The sequence below is a fragment of the Rhinoderma darwinii genome, chromosome 11, assembly GCF_050947455.1.
Source record: "Rhinoderma darwinii isolate aRhiDar2 chromosome 11, aRhiDar2.hap1, whole genome shotgun sequence".
NCBI classification, from domain to species: Eukaryota; Metazoa; Chordata; class Amphibia; order Anura; family Rhinodermatidae; genus Rhinoderma; species Rhinoderma darwinii.
In genome coordinates, this window is record NC_134697.1 from 83,063,074 (window position 1) to 83,085,804 (window position 22,731).

Below are 22,731 nucleotides of genomic sequence, written 5' to 3' on the forward strand. Positions count from 1 at the left end.
TTACTCTGAGATCAACAATGTACGTACTCTGTCACACTGCAATGTACGCAGGGTTAAGTAGTGTCCACAGTGTTCGGGAGCAGTTTAACTCTAAGGGTATGTTCACACGGGCTATTTTTGGCTGTTTTTCGGGCCGTAAACAGGCGAAAAATCGGAAGCAGAACGCCTCCAAACATCTGCCCATTGATTGCAATGAGAAAAACAGCGTTCTGTTCGGATGGGCTGTTTTTTTTTTTTTTTACACGGTCGTTTTGAAAGAGCCACAAAAGAATTGCAGGACACTTCTTGGGCCGTTTTTGGAGCCGTTTCTCATAGACTATTGAAAACCGCTCCAAAAACATCAGTGAAAAACGCGAGTTGCTCAAAAGTCTGAAAATCAGGAGCTATTTTTCCTTGAAAACAGCTCCGTATTTTCAGATGTTTTTGAGTTTGTGTGAGAACATACTCTAAGGCTTTATTCAGACTAACGGGAAAAATGTCCGTGCAACGTGCGTGATTTGCACGCGCGTTGCACGGACCTATATTAGTCTATGGGGCCGTGCGGAAATGTGCGGGATTTTTACTCCGCGTGAGTCCGCTTTAAAAAAATCACGTCATGTCCGTTCTTTCGGCGTTTTGCGCGAATCACGTACCCATTGAAGTCAATGGGTGCGTGAAAACCACGCATGCCGCACGGAAGCACTTCCGTGGGACGCGCATGATTCGCGCAACAGCTGTCAAAAGGATGAATGTAAACAGAAAAGCACCACGTGCTTTTCTGTTTACAAACATCCAAATGGAGTGTCATAATGATGGCGGCTGTGCGAAAAGCACGCAGCCGCGCATCATATGCTGCTGCCACACGGAGCTGGTAAGTGGTTTTTGCGTGCGCAAAAACGCCACGCTCATGAGAATCCAGCCTCCGGCTTCATTCACATCTGCGTCAGGGCTCCGTTCATGGGTTCCGTCTGAGCTTCAGTCGGGGTAACCCATGAAAGGAGTCCAAACAAATTTTTTCATCACCATCGATTTCAATGGTGATTGGTCCGGTGCATGGTTTCCGTTTCTCACCGTTGTGTAAGGGTTCTGTCGTTTTGATGGAATGAATAGCGCAGCCTAATACGGTATTGATTCTGTCAAAAGGAAGGAACCCTTAAACAACTGTGACGAGCCATTTGCACCGGATCAGTCACCATTGAAATCGATGGTGCTGCAAACGGAAACCTATGTTTTCCGTTTTGGATTCTGCTCATGGGTTCACCTGACGGAAAGCTCTGACAACCCATGAACGGAGCCCTGACACAGATGTGAAAGAAGCCAAAGATGTTTTCACTAAAGCACACTTTTTATATTGTGCCGATTTTGGGGTACATATTATTTATTGATTAACTTTTTTGTAGGTGGATAGAAAAAAAAACTTATTCTGCCACTTTTTTGCGTCTTAAATCTACGTTGTTTACCGTGTGGTATAAATAACACTAACTTTATTCAGCGGATTGTTACGATTGCAATGATACTAAATTTGTATAGATTTTGTATGTTTTTTTTCAAAATTATTTGTTTTTGTGTCTCCATATTTGAAGAGCCATAACTTTTTTTTATTGTTTCGCCGATGCGGTTGTATGAGGCCTTTTATTTTTTTGCGGGAAGACTTGTAGTTTTTATTGGTACCATTTTGGAGTAGATACGACTTTTTGATCACTTTTTATCAAATTTTTTTTTTAAGGCAGGATTCATAGAAAGTAGCTATTGTTCTTTATTTTATTTTTTATGCCGTTCACCGTGCGGGTTAAATAATGTAGATTTATAGTCTGGTCGTTATGGAGGCGGCGATACCAAATATGTGTAACTTTTTTTTTTTTTTCTTTTTTTTTAATAGGAAAGCAATTTGTAAGGGGGGGGAGGTGGGTTTTTCATTTTATTAAAAATTTTTCACTTTTATTTATTTTTTTAAAATTTATTTTTTACTAGTCCCACTAGGGGACTCTAATATGCGATCCTACAATCAGCAGGGCCTAGCAGGCATTTATTACAGGCAGACCTGGGGGCCTTTATTAAGCCCCCGGCTGCCATTGGAGACACAGACACTCAGCGATCTTATCGCCGGGTCCTGGTGGGATGAGAAGGAGCTCCCTCCCTCTCTTCACAACCACTCAGATGTGGCGCTTGCTATTGAGCGCTGCATCTGAGGCATTAAACGGGTGAGATCGATACTCCTATCGATCTCACCCATTCTACCTCTGGTAGCTGAGAGCAGGGAGATTTAACGGCTCCCTGCTCTGCTTGTTTGTTCTGATGCAGCGCCGTGAAAAGGTGCATTGGCGGTCACTGACGGGTTAAATCTATTCCAGCCTTTTGATTTATTTGTCTAAGTGACATGTTTGTGGTTTTTTTGGGTTCTAACTTGAGCTAAATAAGCGAGTTAAGTTTTTCCTTGTACCCCCTCCTCTCTCATTTCTGTAATACAATCCATGTTGAGATGCTTGGAAAGCAGCGCCATTTATGATTCATTCATTTCCTGAATTCTAGCAGATCGACACAGCTGTGTAAACTATAAAACAAAAAATGGAGTCTTTTGCACAAACTTGGAACATGGAAATTAGAAAGAAAACACTGAGTAATACAAGATATAAGTAGGATGAGGTAACTGGCTGTATTTCTTGACTTTTTAGTGCTACCCTTTGCACATAGGGATATAAATGACAGTGCGTAACTATTTAATGTGTTTGTGCCAGAATCTACACCTGATGGGTGATAATTGTCTGATGGCCCCACTGATCGTGGGAATCGGGGTCCTGAACTCTCTGTTCTGCCTCACTGCGCCCCCTGCAGGGAGGAGGAGCTTGGTTGGAGCTGCTGTCATCCATGTGCACTGCCATTTCATTCGATATCTATAGGGCCGATGGGAACAGTTGAGCGCTGTACTCGGCTGTCTCAATCCGTTCCATAGTATTTGAATGGAGCGTCAGTGCACATGTGAGACCGCCACTCTATTCAAAGTCCTCCTTACTGCGAGGGCGCAGTGAGTCGTAGCGGGGGGTTTGGCACTCTCATTCTCTCAATCGGAGGTGGAGCCCCCACTTATGCTGTGAATAGGTGATAATTGTGGATTCTGGTACAACTCCAGGAATAATTAAACTATGACCATTAGAGTAGGACACCTCGAATCTTGCTAGTCTGGCACATTGGCAAATAAATCATGCCCATGGATGGACGTTTGAGGCTGATGGGTATTCCCTGCAGTTATTTATGAATTGGCTTGTGAGGGACAAACTGCGTAATCTGTTCAATTTGAACAGACTGTTATATTGTATTTTCCTTGCCGTCGGTATTAATGCAGCCAAGAATCTGTTCTTCGTCTGTTTTTAATGCAATGAAATAAACTCTGAAAGTTTTAGTTTTGAAATATCTGCCGGTTGGCATCGCACCAGTAGCAAGAGTACCCGAGAATCAAACCTGTACTATAAATAGTGGGCACAACATCGAAGTTACCCAGTATGTAAGTGGTTAAGTATTTACCTGTTCGCCTGGGATATTTCCTGTTTTGTTGAATTACAAAATTAAATAATGGTGTGGTGTTCTTTTGGGGGGTGGGCATTATTCCATTTGATTTAGCGCTTTAAGGGTGCCAAATAATTACTTTTTGTGTCTCAGTAAAAAAACTAAGACAAGTCTCTATTGGCTTAGCACCGCTAAACACTGGAATTTTTGCCCTTCTAGCAAAATTGCTCCAATTCCTTCAAGTAAGGCCGAGTTCACATCTGCGTCGGGCTTCCGTTTATGGGTTCCGTCAGAGGAACCCATGAACGAAAACCATAGCTACCATTTGCATTGCCATTGAAATCAATGGTAATGCAAACAGAAGCTATGGTTTCCATTCATAGGTTCCCCTGACGGAAAAGTCTAACGGAAGCCGGATGCAGATGTGAACTCAGCCTTCGATGTGTTGGTGTACAGCAGTCATGCCACAGATTGTCATTTGTGTTGAGGCTTGGGCTTTGACTTGGCCATTCCAAGACCTTATAATGTTTCCCTTTAAACCACCAGGTGTAACTTTAGCAGTATGTTTAGGGTCAGTTCACACCGTTTCTTTGCTGGACAGCTTTTAGCCGCTTGCGGGGAAAAAAAGCAGCATGTTCTTTCTTGCTGCGGATTCCACCTCTGACCCCCAATTGAAATTAATGGGAGGCAGAAAAACCTGATGCGCTAGCTACTGAGCATTTATTTATTTTTTGTCCACGTTCCTTGCATTCGCTTAAACATCTGCAGGAAAAAAATGCTGTGAAAAATGCGGGAAAAAAATGAAAACAATGCTGACCGTTCAAAATCAGGAATTTTGAGGCAGATTATTTCTGCCTACAAAAAACTGTGTGAATTAGGCCTTGTGTTTGTCCTGCTGGAAGGTGAACCTCCGTTCCAGTCTCAAATCTCTGGGAGACCAACAGATTTTCCTTGCCCTGTGTTTAATGCCATTCGGTTTTATTTTTTTTCTGACCAGTTTTCCAGTCCCTACCAATGGTTCACTGTGGGAGTGGTGTTCTTGGGGTGATGGTAATTATTGGGTTTGCGCCATAGTGTTTCTCATTGCCAAAAAGTTGCATTCTGAACTCATCTGAGCAGAGAACTCTTCAATGTGTTTTGGGTGTCTGCCACTCAATGGCCTAATTCACATGGCGTGTGTCACAGGCAGAAAAAATAATCTGCCTCAAAACTCCTTTTAGGAAATTGTGTGAACTGGCCCAAAATGTGTTTAGTTTTTGGCTTTTTTTTCTGGCCACTTTTCCATAAAGCCTGACTCTGGATTGTATGGCTTATAGTGGTCCTCTGGGCAGATACTTCCATCTCTGCTGTGGGTCTTTGGAGCTCCTTCTGTGTTATTGTTGGTGTCTTTAAGTCCTCCTTGCCCTCTCTGCAAATTTTGGTGGACGGTCTTTACTTGTCTGGTTTTTAGTTGTGCCTTATGCTTTATATTTACTAACATCCGTATAAATACACGTCCCCGCCCATACAAAGCTCCGTGTGAAAGGAGCAAACTAGCACCAATCAGCGAGCTGCCTCGTTGATCGGTGACGTTTTACGCGGCCCATGTAAGACTACTTAGACTTGCATAAAATCACACTTGGGACGTGTTTTGCTATCTAACAGAAGAAAAAAAAGGAAAAGTGAAGATAAGAATTGGAGACCTACTAACCGATAACCCCCGATAAAACACCAGTAGGTCAAACCGCCATTTAGGTATTTTCTGTTGGCTTACCAGGGCCATTACAACCAGAACTTTCATGAACTGGTGGTTACCGAATTCAACAATCTCTCTCCAAATAGAACAAAGAAACAACATAATCTCAATTAAAACGAAAGTTTTAGTCTTAAAGAATCTACAAAAGAATACGTTTTCAGGTCGGCTGACAGGAGTAACCTTGACCAATAATGATTACTGGTTGAAGGCTCTAAATAGATCAGATACCACCTATTACAGTACCATAGCAACAGACCCATTCTAAAAAATGGAGAAGCGACTACATAGTATTACTGAAGCAACATCACAAGGAGATAAGAAAGGTTCCTTATTTATCCATCACCCCTGTAAGCCGTTCTACCACCTCTCAAAAATACGTATGCGCCTACAGAATCCACAAGGACATCCTATAGTTTCAAACATAAATTTAGCTACCAGCCCCCTATCCTATTACTCAGATTTTATGTAGTTAAATTACCTAATTTAGTAATTCTCTGGTGAGGTGAACAGAGCCGTTTAGGAACACTAAAACGGTAAGAGACACATCTTGGCTGTAACGTTTGTATGCCGAAATATTCAACATAAAATAGGTCTAAATTATATAAACTAAAGGGTAACGAAACGTTTGACAAACTTCTGACGTGTCATAGTGACATGTCAAAAGCTTTGATCGATGGGGGTCCGAGCACCGAGATCCCCACTGATCGCTGAAACGAAGTGGGGGTAAAGTTTGAAAGTTTAGTTACTCCTTTAGTACCCCACAAGCAAATCAAGTTTCTATTAGAATAGATTTCAGGCTTTATAACCTATTATTTGACATACAATCAACAGGTGTAATACCAGCAGCTCGGGACCGCAATATCCTGGAGCACTACGAATAAAAGTTTACTTTTATAAGAAGTGGATTTCTAGTGTAGCCTAGAGAAGCAGTGCCTATTCTTCTATCCACTAGCACTCCCAGAGTAAGTGTCACGCCATTCATGACTGAAGTGGATGTGCTCTTGCTTTTTTTTTTAAGTTTACATAAAAAGATTGCAGCAAAATTACAAGTATGGCAGAAAAAAAAAGGATACGGCAAACGTGCATGTGCGTCCGAATACTACCCGCAATTGTGGAGCTGCAATTGCGGACGCTATGGGGCACATTATACTCTTTGGGCCAATGCACGCGACCGTGGTTTCCACGGTCCGTGTATTGCCCGAAGACTGTACTGCAAAAAAAGTAGGACATGTAAATTTGCAGTCTGAGCCCATTACACTCCACGCACTCTTTTTTTGTGTGCACGGTCCGCGATTGCAAATAACACTTCTCGGGCCGTCCGTGCCATAATAGCAAACTGTTCACACAGCTGCGATCGTGTGCATGAGGCCTAACGTATCCGTCATGGGCGCCACAGGGAATTTCTGGCCGAAAAACCGCACCAAATTGTGGTGCAGTTTTTCGGCTGGAATGTCCGCTGTGGGAAACTGCACGTAAAAAAAATGTCGCACTTGCATAGCCATGCCGTCCTGCAGCCCAGCCTCCTGGGATGACCAGTAATTGGCTGCAGCTGTCACATGGGATGAAACTTCTTCCCAGGAGGTCGGCCTGGACGAAGAAGCACAGAATTCTTCGTAAGTATAAAATAAATGTATTTATTTTTTTAGCTTCTTGCGGTGAAATTGCAGCTCTTCCGCCGCAAAAAAACAAAATCTGCTATTTGTTGCGGGTTTTACCTCCCCATTGAATTCAATGGGGAAAACGCGCAACATAAAAAGAGCAATTACGGAAACACAATTGACATGCTACGGATTAAAAAAAATGCAGATCAATTTCTGAGCGTTTTTTTCCTGCTCATCAGTTACGCAGCGCTACTCTGCTGCGACCGTATTATGCTGCGGATTTTGTTTGTCTTAAGTGTTCTAGACGCGCTAGTGAGGTGTGGTGGAGGTGGCCTTATGATTCAGAATTTACGAGTTCCCAGACCAGCAGAATCCGACACAAGCTGAGCACCAGAGTAGAAGTGCCTTGATATTCCTTGCAGAGAATTTTATGGACATTTGGCTGCCAGCAACTAAGCTTGATAATGACAGCTGTTCACCGAAGAAATGATTCTTGAATATCAAGTCCCCCGTCCCGTCCCCCCCCCCCCCCCCCACTCATCAATCCTGTGACTGATCAGACGAGCAAAGAAAATGCACTGTGGCCGTCTTAAGAATGTCTCGTGGAAGAACTCAATTATACGGCTGCACCTGGTGGAATGCTATGGCGCGGCGTTGGCTTTATCTTGATACATCAGCAGGTGAACTTCTTCCTGTTCTGTCCATTATTAATCCCACACCATTCTCAATGCCCAGAACATTAGCAGTCTATACCATGTACTGGTACAAAAGTACACCCCCCCACCCCCCCCCCCCCCCTTCCAAGGTTCTTAACATATTACATCTGTGACTGGTGTGATGGTTTTTTTTTTTCTTTTCACATAAAAAATTGTGCCCGGCACAAAAGACTAAGGCAATGAGCCGATCGCACGTAATTGTCTAATTATCTTCAGCAGATGGGGCGCTGCGTTAAGTAGGACACACTGTTCTACTTTTCAGACATTACAAAAGGTTTTCCCTCCCGATTTGAGGGGGTGTTAGCGGGGAGAGCTGGAGACACAAAGTGTGTGGTATAGCGTTTCTTAATCCTTGATAGTTTTGTTTTTTTTCCCCTGCTCACTTACTGGTGTGTTTAATTGTTTACCACAGAGCAAAAAGTGAGCAACTTTTCCTTCTTCTCGTTGCGTGCTGTCAAAATTGAAGTACGTTCTATTATGCTTTACGTCCACATTTTGTTTCGGTGTTTTTTGTTTTTTTTTCTTGTAGGTGTGTGCTTTTCATAAAGAGCGCTGAAGTAAAATGGACCGAATTTATTGAGGCACGCCCCTTAATAAATTTGGCACATCTCTAGCTGTCTGCGGCATGAAGTGAAATCTAGGCCAGTTTTGGTGTAAATTATTATGAATTTGTTGTGCTGTGAGTGACCACACCCCCTCTAGATAAGCCCCATCCACATTTAAAAAAAAATTGGAGATGGTATAAATATTCAAAAGTTGCAACATTTTTGTGCTAGAAAGTGATTTCTTTTTTTGTGCAAATTGCGACTTTTCTACACCAAAAACTGGTGTGGAGTGCTTGATAAATTCCACCCCCTATGATCCTACATTTACACACTAATTGGGGCCTTTGGATTTCGGAAAATTTTCATCAAGACAAATTTTATGACTAGGCAATTATACCATTATTAAGTGCAGGGCACCCCAAGTCCCTGTTCTTGGCTGGAGATTTTGCCAAGTGTGCACCACCACTCTACATAAAATGAATGGGACCGTCGGAAGCAGCGGAGTTCTCATATTTGGCTGTTTTTTGTGTTCCCATTCACCGTGTACTGATCCTAGGCTTGAACTTTAATCTTCCAGGGTTTCTTTCTGACTCCTTGGGGAAAATGTATCACTAATGTCGTAAAGTGCATCACTTTTATTGGTAAAAAATGTGCAACGGTCCGACAAATTTATGTAAATGACGTACAGGGAAAGATTTAAACTTTGTGCAACTCACTAAACATGTAAGGGTATAGTCGAGAGTTGTTGTTTTTTGTTTTACCTACAAAAAAAAGTGGCACAATGTTGCGGATTTGCCAAAAACGGCAGCAGTTTGCCATGTTTTCACAGCAGACGCGGTAAACAAAATGTGGCTTGACCGCACAGTCTGACTATATACTTAGACCGTTAATTCTTTCTTGCGTCACTTTATAACTGGCATGCTTTACACCAGGGGTCTCAAACACGGCCGGGTAAGTGGGCCACATATAGAAAAAATTAGACGTTGACGGGCCGCATTTCAAAGATCCAATTTAAGTGCCGCTAAATGCAGTCCGGCGGCTCAGTTGGCAGCGTTTGGCAGACACACAAATGTCCAGGTTGAGCAGCCCCTTTTAAGATCGTGCCCTCTGTAGATAGTGCCCTCTGTAGATACTGCCACAGTGCCCTCTGTAGATACTGCCACAGTGCCCTCTGTAGATACTGCCACAGTGCCCTCTGTAGATACTGCCACAGTGCCCTCTGTAGATACTGCCACAGTGCCCTCTGTAGATACTGCCACAGTGCCCTCTGTAGATACTGCCACAGTGCCCTCTGTAGATACTGCCACAGTGCCCTCTGTAGATACTGCCACAGTGCCCTCTGTAGATACTGCCACAGTGCCCTCTGTAGATACTGCCACAGTGCCCTCTGTAGATACTGCTACACACCCACCCATAGATGCCGCCGCAGTGCCCTCTGTAGATGCCGCCGCAGTGCCCTCTGTAGATGCCGCCGCAGTGCCCTCTGTAGATGCCGCCGCAGTGCCCTCTGTAGATGCTGCCGCAGTGCCCTCTGTAGATGCTGCCGCAGTGCCCTCTGTAGATGCTGCCGCAGTGCCCTCTGTAGATGCTGCCGCAGTGCCCTCTGTAGATGCTGCCGCAGTGCCCTCTGTAGATGCTGCCGCAGTGCCCTCTGTAGATGCTGCCGCAGTGCCCTCTATGGACAGTGATGTCAGGGGCTTTCAAGCACTCTGTCTGGGACTCCAGCTTTGCTCCTGAAACCACTGTCCAGCTCTGGGGAAGCCCTAGACATTGCTGTCCATATGTGGACAGCGGTGTCAGGGGATTCCACAGAGTCCCGGAGCAGAGCTTATACTAGCGCTCTGCCCGGGACTCCGCTCTGGAGAAGACCCTGACAACACTGTCCATATATGGACAGCGATGTCTGGGAATTCCAGAGTCCCGGAACAGAGCCGATACTAGCGGCTCTGTGTTCCGCGGGTCACAGATGACCGCCTCAGTGGCCGAAGATGACCGCCTCAGGGGCCGCATGTGGCGTGCGGGCCGCATGCTGTTTTACACGGTCGTGCCAGAAAATGGTGCAAGCCGTTAATAAATTAGGCGCATATTACGACCTTCGCTTGAGCAAATGCGCTTGAGAAATACATCTCAATGGGGTGCCTCTGCATTATTGCGTGGAAATTGGAAGTCGCTAAAATGTCTGCAACAAACTTACCACGTGTGAACCCCTGCCTTTTTTTTTTAAAAAATTTTACTATGTACTTTATGTTGAACATCGTGTACTGCATATGTCAAATGAACGCCCCCCCCCCCCCCCATTTTAACCTTGCGCTTCATAATTGCTTTTTCTAATTTGCAAATGGCTGAAGTGGTGTTCATTGCATTACATTTTTGGGTCCCCATATAATGGTTCGTTGATTTTTCTAAATTTGTAAGACGGGTGCTTATTTTTTTTTCCCTTATCCTTGGTTTCTCTTTTGTCACATAAGCTATTTGCTAAGATAGAAACATCTGGTCAATCTCTCCAAACACCACAGTTTCATACACAGTTTACAGCAGGGGGTCTTTGCTCCTTACATCTCCGTGAGCCCATAAGGGTGGGACATATGGTGTGTGAGATCACTCCAATAGCAGACTCTCTGAGGTATTATGTACAATATTCGTAGGTTTATTGGGCTTTTGTTTACATTTTATGCTTTTTGTTCTTTTTAAGGTTTAATACAGTATTGTAGAAGAAGTAAGTGCCAACACATTATCTTGTTTCGAAAGCTGGCGGCATGATGTTCCTTCTATTGGCATTAATTTGTCTTTGAAGATTTCAACCTAGAAATGAATGAAAGGCAAAGATTTTTCAACTTTTTTTTTTTGGGCCCTTTCTGTTCCTGTCAATCTTTGCTAATTGGTTGGGGTTTGGCTAAAAGGGATGGGACTTACATTGCCTGAAGCCTACGACAAAGTATTGGTGGAAGGTTTTAGCCAGACAGGCAGCCAAAGCGTATCCTTCCCAAAAAGTTTCCCATAGGCCAGGACTGATTGGGAAGGGGGTGAAAACTTTTACCCTTGGTACGGTTTGATCTCCTCCTGGGTAAAGAAGCAGGAATAGCTTGCTAGAAACCCCCCCCCCCCATTGCCCCAAAACTAGCACACCACTTTTATTATGCACCCTGTGGCGCTCATCATGGTGTTTTCTTGTTATACATTGCTGGAAATCCTTTTTAAGTATGTGTCCCGCTCCAATTTGTGTATGGTGTTTTTGTTTTTTGGTAATCTTGTTATGAAAGAGTGATATCACTTCTGCCTTCAAACTTGATATACCAAATGAGCAGACGTATATTCTATTATCCTATAAAGCAAATGATGTAAACCTTGCAGAGTAGGAAAAATCTACAGCAAAATGGGGGGGGGGGGGGGGGTGACACCAATAACTGCATTTATTACCAAATCATGACACATTCTAAAAATGCACTTTGGTTACCGTGGAAACTGCTGCGTAGTCAGGGAAGAAACGGGCATTAGATATTCTTAGAGACCAATGCTTTTAGCTTTTTGTTTCTTGTCTCTTGAACAGTAGATGCCATTGTGTGTGTGCATTTCTAATTAGTGCTGGCCCTTCTTTTTTAGGGCTTTTAATAGACCGTTTAAAACATCCACTAGGTGGCAGAATTTTAGAAAATACGACTAGCTAATCAGTTGACCGCTGCTGTGAAGTGTCACTGATATAGTCCGTGCCGTCTTGCGATTTGTCGACGGATTACACTTTTGTTCTGGCAGAGCTCAGATAAGCAGCCCCATGCAGATGGGAAACCAGAAGGGGTAACAGAATAAGGCTGCTTTCACATCTGCGCTAGGGCTCCGTAACGGAGCCCTTAGAGACACTAACGGAAACCATAGGTTTCCGTTTCCATCACCATTGATTTCAATGGTGACTGATCCGCTGCCAATGGTTTCCGTTGTGCAAGAGTTCCGTCGTTTTGACTACGACTACGGCATTTATTCAGTCAAAACGACGGAACCGATGAACAGCGGTGGCAAACGGAAACCATTGGCACCAGATCCGTCACAATTGAAACAAACCTATTGTTTCTGTTTGTGTCGGTCAGGGCTCAGTTCCGACGGAAAGCTCAGACGGAGCATCGGAACGAAGCCCTAGCGCAGATGTGAACAAAGCCTCAAAGAGAATAATCTTCTGCCTCCTTGTACATTGGAGGAGCAGCTTATTGGAATCTTCAAGCCATGCCGATTAAATTATGTAATATATGTACATTCTTAAAACGTTTAGCTGTAACATAATAGCGTAAATGGAGCGTTCCTATGTAAACCTGCTCATTTATTCCCTAGCACCAATACAATGATTGATTTATTTCAGGGTTTCTCAAATTTTATCTGCTGAGGTTTCACTCATCAGAACATGGTAATGCTTGGGCCTCGCCATCCATGGTTAAAGTCCATTCCATAATTTATAAATGTGACTCAGTTTTTCAGTATTTTTCCTCTACCTAGCATTACGTAAAAATAAGCATAAAAGTAGTCTGTTTTGATGCTAAACCAAAATCTGCTGGAGCCTCGCCAATGTCTAGGGGATGCCTCACTGGTGCGTCCCACCTTAGGCCCCATGCACAAGATCGTAAAATATCTCTGTAATTGCGGACCCTTTCAGTTCTATTGGCCGCCGACGCCTTTCTGTATCGCTACTGAACACAGAACATGGCGTGCGCGCTGCAAAGCACCTGCCATGTTCTTTATCTTCAGTGCCTGCCGCTCATTAGTGCAGCGCCAGCCGGATCACATCATGCGCCTGTGCCCGATCAAAAATATCTGAAATAAAAATACACAAATGCTAATTTTTTTACAATATATAAACATTATTACAATATATAAAAAATTACATTTGGTATCGTCACGACCACAAACACATACACAAAAAAAAAATATTTATGATTATCAGTGTCTGCTGTGAGAAAAAAAGACTTGTCCTGCAAAAAAACAGTCTCATACAGCTACGTTGAGCAAAAAATTAAGTTATGAGTGCTGGGATGCAAAGAGAAATAAAAAAAAAAAAAAAATAGTTCTGTCCTCAAGGCCAGAATTGCTTGTGACCTTAGGGGGGTAACCCCAATGTTGCCGTTATGTGGGGGAAATCATGGGGTCAATTATTAATGTGAGGCACATGGTGTTATGAATTTATGAAATTGAGAACACCTCACATCAGAACATGAGAACTTTTAAAAATATATTTGTTTTGTTTTTTTTGGCAAAGTATTGTTTTAGTATCAAATCGCAATACTACACGAAGTATCGTTATCAGAGTCCAAATTTTGGTATTGTGAGAACCCTTGACAGAAGTGTCTAAAGATGGGCCAAATTTAGCATGAGCCATGTAGTCTAAGGGCTTATTCAGACGAACGTGATATACGTCCGTGCAACGCGTGTGATTTTCACGCGCCTCGCACGGACCTATGTTAGTCTATGGGGCCGTGCAGGCAGTCCGTGATTTTTACGCAGCGTGAGTCCGCTGCGTAAAACTCACGACCTGTCCGTTCTTTGTGCGTATTCCGGGAATCACGCACCCATTTAAGTCAATGGGTGCGTGAAAACCACGCATGGTACACGGAAGCACTTCCGTGGGACGTGCGTGATTCGCGCAACAGCAGTGAAAAGTATGAATGAAAACCGAAAAGCACCACGTGCTTTTCTGTTTACAAACATAGTGTCATAATGGCGGCTGCGCGAAAATCACGCAGCCACGCATCATACGCTGATGACACACGGAGCTGTTAAGTGCTTTTTGCGCACGCAAAACGCTGCATTTTTCTGCGTGCGCAGAACACGCACACGCTCGTGTGAATCCGGCCTAATGCTGAACTCTCTGAATTTAAGACAGTATTAGTAAATCTGCCCCATCATTTTTCTTTTGTCACACCCTTTTACTCTACTTGTACCCCACAAACTGTCCCATAGGATTACTTGAGAAATAAAAGTTTAAAAAGGTTGCGTGTTCTGGTCTCGACACCTGACTCATGGGAAAAAGAACTGGAGCTGGTTTAAGGTAATGTTTCTACTCCTAAATCGAACAACGCGTTTCAGGACCGAACTGGTCCCTTCATGGGGTCATATGATTACTGGATAGCTTTCTGCATCACTTACCTTTTTGCATCCGAAGTGGTTATGTCTCTGTATCCCTCAGGACAACAGCTACTTTCTTTGGGAGCAGTAGCAGAGATATAATAATCTACACCTCACAAAACGGTATAGATACCAACAAGATCATAGCGCTCCCAAACTATGGCATTTAAATCACAAATAGTGCATATGACCCCCCCCCCTTATCACACAGCAAAATTTATAGACCCTAGAACAGAGCCCTTAAATACAGACGTCAGACCAGCAGATGCCTCTCCCTAATCATTGCTGATTTCAGTCTGTTTTTACAGATGTGGTGATTTCATGGCAGGCATTGGAGGGGGGGGGGGGGGGGGGGGTCAAATTGTTGGGATTCCCATTGATAATTAGGATGAAATGGTAAAAATACTAGGGTGAACAGTGTACATATTTTGTACAATTGATGCCAGATTGACATATTTACAGGAAGGTGTCCAGGCTGTACAAAACTTCCGTAAAAAATAGGGCATGTCCTATTTTTTTATTTTATGTACCATGCTCCCATACTTTATAATGGGAGCACGGCCCGCAAATGTGAGTGACTGTCCGCTGCCGGCCGTAGACTTAATCATGGTCCTACGGAGCTACGGCCAAGTGCAGGGGGCAATAGAGGAGAGCACATCCTGTTCCCTAATCTTTGTAGCACACACTAAAAAAAACAGCTCCAACATGTTGAAGATTATACAGCAGTAAGGAGCAGTAAAGCTGTGAATCCAGCACTGGGTTGAGATATAGCGCTTACCAGAAACGGCAAATACATCTGTGTGGCTCTCTGCCTTTCTTACTCTGCTCTTACTTCCCCCTCCTCGCCATAGATTTCTATGACCAGCTGTAACGTGATCCCCAAATGAGCTGATAGTTTTGTCTTGAGAGGACTGATTTAACCGTAACTTCAGAGTGCGTGAACAATTATGAGGAAGGTGGTGAAGGAAAAGAGCCTGATAAAGGGAGGAAGGCATTTTTCTCCAAATATATATAATTTTTTTATTTTTATTTTTTCATATATTTGCTAGTACTATTCATTTATGCAAAGTTTGTTTAAAAGTCATTGGTCGTTTTGCTCCATCAATGCCCTGTAACACGGAACCAAAAGAAAGTTGTCAGGGTGAAGAACAAAATGAGGTTCAAAAGGAGTGGAAGACAAGTAAAGCAGTGTTTACAAAGTCAATCGACCTTTTTTATTGGTAGACGTATGTAACAGAACAGACCTACTACGTAGTTCGGACTATATACAACGTTACATTGCGTTTTCATAGTCAGACTGTTAGTATCTGTACCCCGTACAATGTATGTAGGATCTAGATTTAATTGAGCCGGTGACCTCCTTGTGCCCCAATACCAAAACACTATTAAGAGATTTTTTTATCTTTTTATTTTTTTTGTAAGCAGTTCTTTAAATTTGCAAAAAACAATTGTGTACCCCTACCCTCTTCAGCGTGGCAGCAAATTGGTGCAGCTTTTAATTTGCTCAGAAGACTGCGTGAATAAGCTTATGGGCTGTAATGAGAACCAGGCTCCTCCAGCCCCCTCCCCATTCTCCTCCGTATCCCTGACTATTGTTTCATTAGCAGTCCATTGAGTGTCTCTGCAATATTTAATTCCTTCCTTCCCTTTTGCGTGGTAAGCAAAGCCCCGTCGTCATAAAAAGCTCATCGCCTGCACCTCCCCTGGGTAATTTTGGATAAACAATCAAAATACACACGATTAGCACAGGAGCAGGGGTGCATAGCTGAATGTTGGTCGGAGAAGAATATGGCCTCTTTGTGTTTCTCTTGTTCTGGGGTCTGGCATATAGATATCAATTAATCTACATGAATACAGCTATAGACACTAGAGCCAGTATTCGTGATCACAGGGCTGTATCAACTGATATGAAATCATACATTAGCTGCAATACCAGACACAGACAATGGACAAGTGTGGCGCTGTTCCTGGAAAAATCGGCAGAACCTTTTTTTTTTTTTCTTATCTCTGGCACCTCCGTTAACTTGCATGCTTAGTGGCATCCTTAATAAAATGCATTGCATAAAGTACCGTCTTCTACAGCGCCATTCTTGTGTGCAAGTTACTACGGTTTCCCCCATGGAACCCATACACTCTAATTTTGATGTATAGCTAGTACTGTCTAAGACCTGCGAAATCCGTAGCTATTTTCTTAGGGTATCTGAGACTATGTTAATAACACGTTTTTTTTTGCCTACGTGTGACGTATACTTGTGCTGTTTAATGAATACGTCATGAAAAGTGGTCGTGAAAGATCATGATGTATCCGTTAAATGGATACCATTCTAGCCTATGCGTGACCGATGCCATTGATCGGCCCTGTTCCCATCTGCGTCGGCCCATTCCGTTGTTTTGCCCTGTCAGAGGAGCAGAACACGGGAATACCGGAAGAGCCGGTTCCGTTGCACCAGGGACACCACTGGTGGCCGACAAAAGCCCATTGACTTAAAAAAATTTCCGTCGGTGTGTCAGTAGTTTTACTGGAAACAATAACGCAGCATTCTGGGCTATTGTTTCTGGTAATCTCTGCCGGATCCGCAATGTAGACCGCAAGCGGAACCTCCAACGTAGATGTGAACAGTATATCAGGCATCATTTTTTTCTTTTCTTGTTTTTTTTATTTATTTTTATAGTATACTAACATATACCTGCCAGACGGAGGTCAAAAGAGCACGCTAGACGCAATAGCCTGATAGACGCAAACAAGTGCGTACCTCGGAAGCTCTCCCTATGGCCGTAACGCGATGTGAGCAGAGCCTAAGCTTGTCAGTAGTTAAAAATAATTATATTTTTTTTATACTTCTGTATCCTTAAAGTGTAACTAAACATTCAACAAACTTCTGACATGTCATAGTGACTTGTCAGAAGTTTTGATTGGTGGGGGTCCGAGCACTGAGACCCCCACTAATCGCTAAAACGAAGCTAAAGAAGCACTTGTGTGAGCGTTTAGCCACTACGTTTCTGTTCGTCTTTTTCCGGAAATCAATGTAGCGGAGTACGGACCCAATAGAAAGTCTATGAGCCTGTACTCCGCTACATCGGCTTTCCGGAAAAAGCCGAACAGAAACGAAACGGCTGTTCGCTCAAACGAGTGCTTCTGCCGCTTTGTTTTAGCGATTGGTGGGGGTCTCAGTGCTCGGACCCCCACCAATCAAAACTTCTGACGTGTCACTATGACATGTCAGAAGTTTGAACATTTAGTGACCCTTTAAGTCCTATTGGAATACTGTTTAGTCATGTTTTTGGTTTTTTTGAAGGTTTATTTGATGTTTTTCAAGTATTTTGTATAGAAAGTTGACTCCAGTGACCGTGAAAATTGTAACTTTTATATATTTCAGTGGATGATTCAGAAACCTTATAAGGTGGCCACGTTTTTTGGATGCATTGGCAAAGACAAGTTTGGAGAAATCTTGAAGAAGAAAACTGAAGAGGCAAATGTTGATGCCCACTATTATGAGCAGAGCGAGCAACCAACGGGCACCTGTGCGGCATGCATCACAGGTGACAGCAGGTCAGCCGGCACCCTCGTGCTATCCTCGCATATTGCAGAGTGATAGATATTATTTATTTAATGGATTATTATAAAGGACAATTTATGTTTAGTTATTACACTTTTAACTGATGTAGAGGATTAAAAGCCAAGGATTTATCTGTATTTTTTTTCACATTCCCTCTACTTATATTTTATAGTTGATCGTTTAGTGATCGCCGTGGGTCCTAGAATTCTCGCTGATTAAAGGGAATCTCTCCCCATTAATAGTTATTCTGCTAATTACAAATAGAGACTCTCTTCCTAATCTGGATTTTTTTTTTTTTTTTTTTTTAAAGTACAGAATAGAGTAGCAGACTCTGCTTTTCAGTACTTTCAAAAAACAACCCACCGTAAACCATGACAAACCTAGACCAAACGGATGCTATTTTGGTCTACGTTTGACCCTTTATAGTCTGTGTACGCCGAGCTATACGTTTCAAGACTTTTTTAGTGTTTAAAAAGTATACGCCTGGCGGATAGCACAAGCACGATGTGAATGGGGCTTTATTCTCTAAAATTCTTTTTTTTTTTTTTTTTTTCCCCAGTAAGATGTCTGTTTAACTATAAAAAATAATAGCTTTTCCACTAGGAATAAAGGAGAAAAAGCCCCCGAGTACGGAAATACCCTATATCTGGTCATATAAACTGCTGTTTGGGCACACGGTAGGGCTTAGAAGGGAAGGCGCGCCATTTTACTTTTGGAGCTGCAATTTTGCTGCATTGGTTTCTGTGCACCATGTCGCATTTGCAAAACCAGTACAGTGGAAACTCTCAGTGACTAGAATTCATCTAGGGGTGTAATGAGCATTTTGACCTCACATGTGTTTCATACATTTTATCCGCATTGGGCATTGAAAATAAAAAAAACCTTTTTTTTTTTTTTTACCAAGAAGATGTAGCTTTAATTCAAAATTGTTAAATTTTTTTTTTTTTCAACAAATAAAGGAGAAAAAGCACCCCAAAATTTGTAATGCAGTGTATTCTCCAGAGTACGGCATTACCCCATATGTGGTCATAAACTGCTGTTTGGACACACGGTAGGGCTCAGAAGGGAAGGAGCGCGATTTGGCTTTTGGAGCGCAGATTTTGCTGGATTGGTTTCGGGGTGCCATGTCCCATTTGAAGAGCCCCTAAGGTACAGTGGAAACCTCTGAGAGGTCACTCAATTTGGAGGAATCCACCCCTTGAGGAATTCATCTAGGGATATAGTGAGTATTTCGACCCCACAGGTATTTTGCCAAATTTATTAGAATGTGGCTGGGAAAACGTGAAAATAAATTTTTCCAATAAGTACAGTAGTTTAAGCTAACCATTTTTAATTTTTACAAGAAATAAAGAAGAAAAAGCACCCCAACACTTGTAAAGCAATTTCTCCAGGGTATCATGCGAAATTAAGGCCTAATTTGACGGTTTACAATTGCAGAGGCTCTGGTGTGAAATATTAAAAGAAACCCCTGGAATGTGATCCTATTTTGGAAACTACACCCCTTAATGCATTTATCAAGGGGTGTATTGAGCCTTTAGACTCTACTGGTGTTTTCCAGAAATAAATGCGCTGTGGAAGGTGCACAGATGTGTAATTTCGGTGGCAAATATGTTGTCCCAGCTTGTGCCACTACAGACGCATCCAAAATTATTAAAAAGGTTCTCCCGGGTATGGTGATATGTGGAAGAGATCTGCTGTTTGGGCACAGCATAGGGCTCAGAAGGGAGGGAGCACCATTTGGCTTTTGGAGTGCAGATTTTGCTTGGCGGTAGTATGTGTTTTTGGAGTTTCACTGGTATTTCAGTTTATAATGTGGGGACATGGGTAATATGGGCTGAGTACGTCAGGGCATAATAAGGTGGTAATGGGGTAAAAAAATAATAAAATGATCCATAGATGTGTGTTACACTGTGCTCAATCCTTTCTGCACAGGCCGGTGTCACACTGATAAATTGTGTCCTTTCTTATCCCCCTTTTGGTCCACACTCCGCACCTTTGCAGTTTGGGAGAATTTCCTGGGAAAGTGTTGTCCTGGTATAATACGGGCGCCCTCGCTTCCAGCAGATATGCTTGAGTCCTGCCCTGCCTGGTTTCCAAATATTAGGGCCATGATAATCGCCTCTTGAAACAGAAGAAATGTTCCCCTTGGCCCTGCACAACTGCGTATTCTTGCTTTCCTGACTTATGAGAGCCATAACAATTTTTTATTTTTTTTCCATAGACTAAGGCCTCATGCACACGACCGTAAAAACTCCCGTTATTACGGGTCGTAATTACGACCCGTAATAACGGGCTCATAGACTTCTATTGGCCACGGGTACCTTCCCGTTTTCTTACGGGAAGGTGCCCGTACCGTTGAAAAAGATAGAACATGTCCTATTTCAGGCCGTAATAACGGCACAGACAGTCCATAGAAGTCTATGGAGCTCCCGTAATGACGGGTGGCTACATGTGTGCACCCGTCATTACGGCAGCGTTGCTAAGCGACGTCAGTAAATAGTCACTGTCCAGGGAGCTGAAAGAGTTAACTGATCGGCATTAACTCTTTCAGCACCCTGGACAGTGACTACCGATCAGAATAAAGAGCAACCTGTAAAAAATAAAAGACGTTCATACTTACCGAGAACTTCCTGCTTCCTCCAGTCCGGTCTCCCGGCCGTTGCCTTGGTGACGCGTCCCTCTCGACATCCGGCCCGACGTCCTGGCCGTCCCTGGGTGACGTTTCAGCCCATGTGACCGCTGCAGCCAATCACAGGTCAATCACAGGCTGCAGCGGTCACATGGACTGCCGCGTCATCCAGGGATGTCGGGCTGGATGTGAAGAGAGGGACGCGTCACCAAGACAACGGCCGGGTAAGTATGAATTTCTTTAACTTTTATTACAGAAAGGGCTGTCCCTTCTCTCTATCCTGCACTGATAGAGAGAAGGGGCTGCCGATTAGTGCAGTGCTATTTTCCGCCAAAAACGTGCCCGTAAATACGGGTGGAATACGGGTGACACCGGACCCATATTTACGGGCACGGGTCCGTAAATACTGGTGCAAAACGGGTCGAATACGTGTGACACCGGACCCGTATTTACGCCAGTATTTACGGGTGGGAAAAAATACGGTCGTGTGCATGAGGCCTTAGTGGTATGAGTGCAATTTTTTTTGCAGGACAAGCTGTAGTTTTTATTGCTATCATTTTGGGGTACTTGCGACTTTTTGATCACTTTTTTTATTACATTTTTTTGGGGAGGCAAGGTGACCAAAAAACAGCAATTCTTGCATTGGTTTTTATATATTTATGACGTTCACCGTGCGGGATAAATAACTAATAATAAATTTAGTTCAGGCTGTTACGGATGTATCGATACCAACTATGTATAGTTTTGTATGTGTATATATATATATAATGTATATATATTTATTTTTATTTTTTCCTATAATAAAAGACTTGAGGGAAAGGTTTGTGTTTTTTATTGAAACTTTTTTTTTTTTTGTGTGTTTCTCTTCCACTAGGGTACTTTAAAAGTCCAAGTGTCTGATCTCTATTCTAATACATTGCACTACCTATGCAATGCTATGCATTAGAGCGGGCAGTCTTACATTGACAGCAAGCCTATTAGGCTTCCATACTTATCAGACCAGGGGCACATTGTTAGCCCTCCGGTTGCCATAGCAGCCATGCGCACCCTGCGATACAGGTGTGCCGATCGGCTACAAGCCACTTAGATGCCGCGGTGGCTTTTGACCATGGCATCTAAGGGATTCGTGGTGGCGATCGGAGCTAGCTTTGGTCCCTGCCGTTACAGCAGGTTGTCAGCTGATATATACAGCAGGTTGTCAGCTGATATATACAGCTGGCACCCGCAGCTGATGGTGCGGGCTCCGCTTCTAAGCTCGCGCCATCCTCTTGTCGTAGCTGTTCGACGTGTTACAGGAACAGCTTGCCGCTCATGACTTAGTTACGGCAATGTCAGGAAAGGGTAAAGGTCACTGATATTTTTAGGGCCTGTTCACATCTGTGTGAACAGTTAGCAGAACAGTAAAAATATCGGAAGCACCGGTTCTGTTGTACGACAGACACCAATGGCAGGCGACGGGAGCCATTGACTAATAATGGGTTCTGTCGGAGCGTCCGTGGTTTTACTGGAAACCATAGCACAGCATGCTACAGTATTTCTGGTATTTTCGGCAGGATCGGCGATCACTGAGCCTCCATCGCAGATGTGAACAGGCCCTTACATTGCTGTGGGTGAATGTTTAAACGTTGTTGTACCTCAGATCTACTTTTTAAACCGAATTACTCCACAGTCATTCTCAATCTGTTATTTCCAGGTCTCTGGTAGCAAATTTAGCAGCTGCGAATTGCTATGATAAAGCAAAGCACCTGGACTTGAAGGAGAACTGGCAACTAGTGGAGAAGGCTAAAGTTTACTATATAGCAGTAAGTGTTACGTTGTTTATTATGTTTTTTTCTTAAAGGGGATGTCCCATACGGACGTTTTTAAGAGGTCCCGTTTAGGACTCTTCTCTATAAGCCAGGACTGATCGCCTCTTCCAATGGATGCCATTTAAAGTGACGTTACAATGCTACAGATCAGCCAGCTCTAACTTCCCCCGCCAAATGACCACAGTGGCAGCTGTCATATTGAAGAGGGTGTCTGTGATGTGATGAAACAACCCCCTTATAATGTCTGGTTGTATAGTTCAGATCATTGAAAAAGATGGGGAAAGTAGTTACAAATGAGTAAAATAAAATGTGCTATATGTAAGAAATCTGGGGTTATTCTAGGGCGATTACGGCATAAATCTAAATCACAATTCATTGAACATTTAACCTCAATTACGATTATTTAGGCCACAACCCTATTTGCATTAAATTAATATTTATTCCCTGAGCCTGCTATATACTACTGTATATAATATACACCCTATAGCTGCCCTCCACACAGTATAATGCCCCTTATAGCTGCCCTCCACACAGTATAATGCCCCTATAGCTGCCCTC

At 43.2% G+C, this 22,731-nt stretch overlaps 1 protein-coding gene across 4 annotated transcripts in view; it reads left to right on the forward strand.

Moving 5' to 3' along the window:
* Positions 1 to 22,731, forward strand: part of ADK (adenosine kinase) — a 161,417-nt gene that overhangs the window by 95,931 nt on the left and 42,755 nt on the right. For all 4 annotated transcript variants that reach the window (XM_075841852.1, XM_075841853.1, XM_075841854.1 and 1 more), the window contains 2 exons: positions 17,557 to 17,729; positions 22,059 to 22,167. In XM_075841852.1, the coding sequence (XP_075697967.1) occupies positions 17,557 to 17,729; positions 22,059 to 22,167 (282 nt within the window). The remainder of the gene's footprint in view (positions 1 to 17,556; positions 17,730 to 22,058; positions 22,168 to 22,731) is intronic.